This window comes from Hetaerina americana, unplaced genomic scaffold (assembly GCF_022747635.1).
Source record: "Hetaerina americana unplaced genomic scaffold, ioHetAmer1.1.p SCAF_21, whole genome shotgun sequence".
Lineage (NCBI taxonomy): Eukaryota > Metazoa > Arthropoda > Insecta > Odonata > Calopterygidae > Hetaerina > Hetaerina americana.
The window spans coordinates 3230001-3237306 of NW_027286775.1; the positions used below are offsets into that span (position 1 = coordinate 3230001).

Sequence of the window (7306 nt, forward strand, 5' to 3'; positions counted from 1 at the left end):
CACAAACAAATTTGACGAAAAAAAATATGACCCTAACTTAATATTGTAATCCCAGAATTTGAAAAATTCCCACAGGCTAATAAAAATAAACATTCAACAAGGGTTGACAACTGTTGGTACAATGAAGCAAAAAAGTGAATGACTTCAAACTTACCCGTTTCTTTTAAAGTCTCTCTCCAACCATCTTCCTTTTGAAGAAAGCTCATAAATAATGCATCATGTGAAAGAATTGGGTGTGATGCAACTCGAAGAAGAAAACTCTGAAAAGAAAGAGGAGATGAGGAAAATTGTGAACAATAATAAACCAATTAGCTAACTCAATAAATTTTAAATTAAGTGTGATGTGCCTTTATATATGCACGCTGTCGATGGAAGTTTTGGAACAGTGGAATCAACCAAGTTCTTTCGCCTTTCTTTCATAGTTGTCCTGGTCAAATTGAACTTCATTGGAAACGGGCTAAATGAATTTGAAAATACTGTATACTTTCTTGATAGCAGTGTTACATGCGATATATTTTCAAAATTATTAGTCACATGCATGGGCATAATCTTTTGGAGGTAGTCCTGAGCCCATTAAATGATTACTTCTTCTTGCAGAAAGGGGGGTATGAAACATGGAGTCCCCATCTCCTTGAAAGTTTTCTTCAAATCATATGCATGCCTGAGCTTAAATTGGTTTTTCACTTTCCAGCTTATACATTATGAACATTTCTACCCTTAAACGACAAATGCTAACATTCAAAACAATGACTTACGACATAAAATGGACATTAAAACTTGATAACACTTAACAGCATTGTAATAAAGAACCTATTAAGTTAAGTTATTAAGTCCCCCATGAAAGAATTCAGTCTTTTAACACCCTTAAACTCGTAAAAAATATATCTACAGTAAAAATTTCTTCAGCCAACACAAATTAATATATTAAAAACAACAAAAAATTTAATCTGGCCTCATATGTATCAGGTTGTTGCTTTATATTTTGGTAATGCGCTTTGTGCGATTGCCCTAAATTTCACTCTAGAAAGATAACAGGGCAATTTAGTTTGATGATGATGAAAAGAATAGAAATGAGATAATTTAAGTTTATGAAATCAATACGCATTGCAAAATTCTGAAGTTCCATCAACGTACCTCCAAGCCAACTCTTCTCCGGTCCACGAAATCAGGGTCGAATGTATCCGTCGCCGCTTTCTGCCAAGCGTACATCACTTTCTTCTCAGGTAGAGTAGGCATTACAATATATGGGTATGACATTTCCAAGTCGGACCGCAATAGTTCGAACTCACTATAACGCCTCCAAAGGGAGCATGAGTTGACAAGGGTACCTTTCCATTCACTGTCGGTCACTCTAGGAACACGATTAAGCAAATTAGTATAACGCAACATTCAAATGCCAATGATCACATATAAAAGGCGTATTACTTTGTCTCGATTAGGTAAACCGTGTAGAAATCTCGAATGTTCAAGGTACCAGTAGCTCTTTTTTCTGCTTCCGATACGCTGATTTCCATGTGGTCCAGCAAACAGTCCTAAATTGAAATGACAACTTAAAGGTTAACAGTTATGGTGAACAATCTGTTAACTGCCACAAATGCTAAACTAATTAAAGATGAAAATTAGTACTCTGGCACATGATACCTTAACCTTCTTGTCTCCATCGCTCTCAGGAAATTTAGATTTAATTTTACAGAAATCATCAGTCTCCATTAAATCACTTATTTTAGTTGAGATAGTAGGATGTACTGGGCACTGAATGGCAGTTACACCGGGTTAACTCCACCGACAAGAATTTCAACTATTAAGAGCCTTCGTTTTTGCTGTGATAATTTCAATGAAAGCGCAGTGTTTCAACTACAGCATACATGTGATTTTCTTCATTATTTATAATAATACCTTTTCAGTCCTGATCACAAGACTTCAATACATTAACGGAATTAAATTATCCGAGCGTTTCAGTAAGTTTCACGGTGATAGTCTAGCGCATTCCGCTACTTTGTTATTCAGCTACATAACATTTCGACCCGCTCGAATAACCGACCCGTCGAGCATATCTACTACTAGGTAGCGCATGATTGTAAACAAATATTTTTATATATTTATTGCGAAACGTTACGAGGGTTCCTAAGTAGCTGTTTTTACTCCCTAAAATGCACGAAAATCCCGACGAAAGCTTTAATCACATTAATGAGCTACTGAACATAATGCAAGCCGTAAGTCCCTCCCGCTTTGCCATACGGTTGAAAATTATTATTCCATATATATGAGGTTGGCATTGATCTTCTCCGTTCGAATTTTTTCCATTTAAAGGGATGTGGGGGTCAACAGCAGTCAGTCTTTACAAAGACAGCACTCTGGATGGCGACAAAACTCTTGTCATTTTGTAAGTGTCTAGTCAAAGATTCATTTTTATCTGTAGTCGTTGGACCTCTTGAAAGAGAATGATTATTTTTAATGTTTTCAGCCAATACGTTATGGGTCCGAATCGAATTGTGGCTTCAAAACAACCACATCCCTGAAATGACAGAACACACAATGGTTTACCTAACCGAACACCCTCCTGTTGCATTATTGGTTGGCATCTTCCTACTCGCCTGCGGCTTTCCACTTCTGGTGTATCTTATATTTGCTGTCGTTTCAGCAGTATTAACTCTAATAGGATTTGTCATATTTGAAGGTGAGCTTCAATATAAACTCGTTAATGCACATATTTAAATGTTGCCTCGTTGGAAAGCGCTTGGCTGTTATAGTATGTAATGAATCTTATTAAATAAGACGGTTGCTTCTTGAAAGAAATTTGACTAACCAAGCATATTTAGGCAAGTGTATTTTGAAAACGTATGCATTCGCTTTATAAATGAAGGCCAATAGCAATGGTATATTGTAGCAAATTAGCAGTTAAAGAAGACACTCAAGCTTATGGCCATTGCTGAATGATGATTATTTTTTCAGGAATTATACTTGCCATGGCTACATTCGTTCTGGTGTCCGTATTAATGGGAATGGTGGGCACTGCAGTTTTCATAGTGGCTATATGTGTTGCAGTTTATTACTCTATCCAGACGTTATATAGCCATATGTCATCATTAATCGGGGTGCACCCCAATGTCGTCCCCCAGCCAACTCAACCTGAACCTTCCACTTCTTCAAGAGTTGGTCGATTGAGGCGGGGCTCTGCCTTCTTTGGCTCCCCAACTCACCCTCACCAACATGATATATTCTCTCTTTCTCACAGAGGTCTTCACAGGTAAAACAAAGTAGAGGGTTAAATTGAGGAGCCCCTTATAGATTCAATTATATGTATCAGGATATTAATTTATCCTAATGTCTAAATAGCATTTTTGTACATAGCCCTCTAGGTTGAATTCTTAGGGACTTTCTTGGACCAGATTAACTTAAGGACAAGGTAATAAGTGCATTGTAATATACACTTGTTATGGTTGTTAAGTTATCATAAATAGTTGGTAGTTCATTGGGGAATACTAGGGTGTTTTAAGTTTGTGATGGATACCCAAACACGATTTCCATGATATGTTGTTATTATATTTTGTGTAATTGGAGATGATGGTAAACCTTTATTTGGGAAGTATATTTATTTATATTCATGGTGTTTACAAAATGTTCTGTTTTGAGTGTCTGCGATTACTGTCCTGATATAGCTGACTTTTCTGCCAGACTGACTTAATTGGTGCATATAATTATCATTAATAATTTATTTTTTATCTGTTCAGTTGCAAGCACAGATTATTATAAATCATGATAGTATGTACAACGCCTTGTGAGTCGTTATCTGCATCATGCACATTCAGGTTAGGGAATCAACCTCATCTGTGTTACTGTTGTAGACTATTGAGTGGGGTATTGGCCTGCAATGACATGAAGTTAGATTATTTGTACGTATCTACTGACTGCGTCACACAAGCATTGACTCCTTTAATGGAGCCCCATTTATGTAGAATATATCTAGTTGTGTAAATTTGTAATTTTGATCAAGCTTGAAACAATTTTCTAAAAACAGTACAATGTACACTGTTTTGAGAAACTTTTTAGGAGAGGAAAGGTATGAATTTTAGAAAAAAAATATTACTATGACAATTTTCAGATGAAATGTATGTATTTTGGGATCGAATGTTTACTTGAATGTTCCTCTTGCTTTAATAAAAAGAGGAATTTAACCTTCCGTTGATGAACAAATGTTGAATAATTTATAATCAAATGGCACATTCCCACTCCTCCCATTTGACAGGAGTGGGAGAATGTAAGGGAGGAATGGTACATAGAGTAAGACAACATTTAGACATAAATTAAAATTGCAAGTACATTCAAGTAGTTAACTTCATGACCAGTGTAGTTAAAAAAACAATGTTCTTATCACCATGAAAAGGAACAATTTAAAATTTTAACATAATCTTGCACAAACTAGAATCAGGATTTTGTGAAAATTTTGAATTTATTCCAAAAATTAGCTGGTATTTACTGCTTAAAGAACCATATATTTTATGCTGTGAAACCAAATTTACAAATAAATGAAGACTTCATTCTTTTTGTGCCTTTGGATAAAACTGGAGAGCTTAATGTCAGAGTCTTATTTCTATACAAAGCTGACGTCTTCTACTTCAGAGAAGAAAAAATTAGAATGCGTTCCTTCTTTCGCACTGGAACTTCACATCAAACCTGTTATCATATTCATGACTATAAACATTCATTTAAAAAAGGTGACATTTTCATATGAAATGTAATTAATAGAAAGGCATTATATCAATCTTAACATTTTCCTTGTCCCAATTAAGGTATTTGTTTGCTTCATCACTGGCAGAATGTTTGTATAATAGTCATCATCACTCTCTTGAGATGGCATTATATCAATCTTAACATTTGCCTTGTCCCAATTAAGGTATTTGTTTGCTTCATCACAGGCAGAATGTTTGTATAATAGTCATCATCAATCTCTTGAGATGGGACAACCTTGTCATCACAGGACAGTTCCGAAGTGAAAGGTTTTCCTCTCTTCTCTGCTATAAATTTGCTTAAATGCTTTTATGTTTGATTTGCCATTCTTTCTTGTGTTTCAACAGCTGCCTTTTTAGGGGTGCTGGTCAAAATTAAAGTGCAGCCTCTCTTTCTCATACATTTGCTTCCCTTGTGTGTGGTTCTGCTTTAGGTAAGGGGTGTTTGTCTTCCGTAATCAAAACTGAGCCAATTGGTGATCTGATGTTCACATTCCCATTGCACGATGCAGTGATTTGTGTAATGGGCTGTGATGCAGAAGTTGAAGTCAGTGGCCAGTCCATAGCTGATGATATTAAATAATCATCTTCTTGAAAAGGGTTTATTGTTGATTGGAGATGTCCCTGTCTTCTGGAATCCTGATACAAAATTTTTCTGTGTCAGGGCGAGTGCATATGCCTGCTAAAGTTTAGCAATATGATACATTGAGACAGTCTATCCAGGATTGCTAACCAGCCAAGTGTTACACATTCAATTGTGATGAGCCTTGAATGATGCATAAAGTGAGACATTAAGTGGCTGTAAGCGATGGCTGCAATGAAGTGGAAATATTAGTATAATTACACCATTCTTCTTAGACTTGTTTATCACCTCAGTATTTACATGTCTTTCGTGATTGTTGAGAACCAAGCGGTGCAAATATTTTTTAGAGAAATCCAATTTTCTTGTCTCGGAGGAAGCTCAAGCTGATTCATGGGATGGATATTCTATGGTGCATTTTGTGTTGTACTACATGATCCAGAGAGATCAAGATAATGTCCACAGTCATCCAACTACTATGACTATGTAATTTTAAGCTGTTTGTTGGTGTTCCATTTAGAAAGAATTTTTTATATCTCACTCAAAGGGGCACTCTGTTCCCAATTGCAGCCAAAGTACGATGACCTGTTCATGTTCTCCAAGGGTGACTAGTCCAACTTTTTTTTGCCTCATGCAGCAAAAACCTTTGGAGGACAATTTATAATGTTCTTATGTCTCATTACTCTTATAAATGCAGTGAGTTGTTTAATTATATTTTTAATCAATTCTTAAGGTTGGTTAGAAAACCATCAATATTAGCTTTAAAAAAAGCTGTTCCTGTGACACATATTCATTAGCTAATGCTCTTGCTAATACCTTAATAAACTACACTATGCCTTGCCTTTCCCATGTGTACTTTGCCCCTTCTCACAAACCATCTTTACTGCATCTAAAATGGAATTATTTGCCACTGGTGCTTTGGTGGATTTATTTTCCTCCAGTTACGAGGCATTCTGACCTAAAACGGAAATAATTGAATTGTGCTATAATATTTCAACTTACCTGAGATTGTGAAAACACGAAGGTATGTGTATCTTCTGAAATGTCACAGCCAGAAGGAAACCAGCAGCCATTTTGCAATAGTGCAGCTTTTTGCAATGTTCTTGAGTATATGGTTAGAGTCAGAACTTCACAATTTGAACCAAAGTGTGGAAATTCAAACTGTGCCACTCATCCCTTACGCATTTTGATTGTTTGATAAAATGAATGGATATTTTATGATGAAAAACTAAGATCTTCCTATAGTATTAGCTGATTTGAAAATCTATGATTACGAGCATGGAGTATATGCTAGAGGAGTGTGAATTTTAAACCTGTGACTATGATTTTGTACTTTAAAGTGAATTAGTAAAGTAGTATCAATTGGTACCTGAATAAAGACACTATTATGTGAATTCATATTTATATGGTTGTGAAGATGTATAAATGATTCCTTTTGCTCAAGAAATAAAATTATCTTTTATTTAAGTTTCTTGTTGACTATTGTTTTGTACTACATGATCCAGAGAGATCAAGATAATGTCCACAGTAATCTGACTACTATGACACACCACATACCTGCAGAAGGACCATCTGATAACTGCATAATTCTCTTGGGAAAGAGGTTTAGGGATAGTGTTCTTCTTTTTCTGCAAGGGAGATGATTACTATATACACATCTGTCAGTGGCAATGCAGCAGACAATGTTTTTTTCAGGTTTCAGTTGCAGTGATGGATCACCAGAGCTGTGCAAGTCGATGAGGAGAAATTGAGTTCTAATACCTTTCACATGGTGACAGGGATTATTGAGTCAAAAGCTATTTTTTGTGACAAGTTAGGAGGTTAGAAAAAATGCATTAAGATTTTATATGACCTCTTGCTTTACTTGCCTGATCAGGTGTTGCAGTGATCATCTTGATGTAGGTTTTGTTACTATGGGATTGGGCTTGGTGTGTTGCCTATCGTGGAAAGGGAAATGCCAAGAGTTCTTCATTCAATGCAATGGATTTTATGATTGAAA

At 35.8% G+C, this 7306-nt stretch overlaps 2 protein-coding genes across 2 annotated transcripts in view; one reads left to right on the forward strand and one right to left on the reverse strand.

Moving 5' to 3' along the window:
- Positions 1–2009, reverse strand: part of LOC139688624 (sorting nexin-4-like) — a 32369-nt gene extending 30360 nt beyond the window's left edge. Inside the window, exons 1-5 of the mRNA XM_071586179.1 lie at positions 1897–2009; positions 1642–1752; positions 1426–1532; positions 1135–1351; positions 155–260 (exon numbers count right to left, since the gene is read on the reverse strand). Coding sequence (XP_071442280.1) covers positions 155–260; positions 1135–1351; positions 1426–1532; positions 1642–1710 — 499 coding nt within the window. The 5' untranslated portion in view covers positions 1711–1752; positions 1897–2009. The remainder of the gene's footprint in view (positions 1–154; positions 261–1134; positions 1352–1425; positions 1533–1641; positions 1753–1896) is intronic.
- On the forward strand, positions 2007–6233 carry LOC139688625 (uncharacterized). Its single transcript, XM_071586180.1, has 4 exons — positions 2007–2213; positions 2311–2383; positions 2465–2677; positions 2953–6233. The coding sequence occupies exons 1-4, from the start codon at positions 2151–2153 to the stop codon at positions 3249–3251; spliced, it is 648 nt and encodes a 215-aa protein (XP_071442281.1). The 5' UTR covers positions 2007–2150; the 3' UTR covers positions 3252–6233.
- Positions 6234–7306: the final 1073 nt, after the last annotated feature.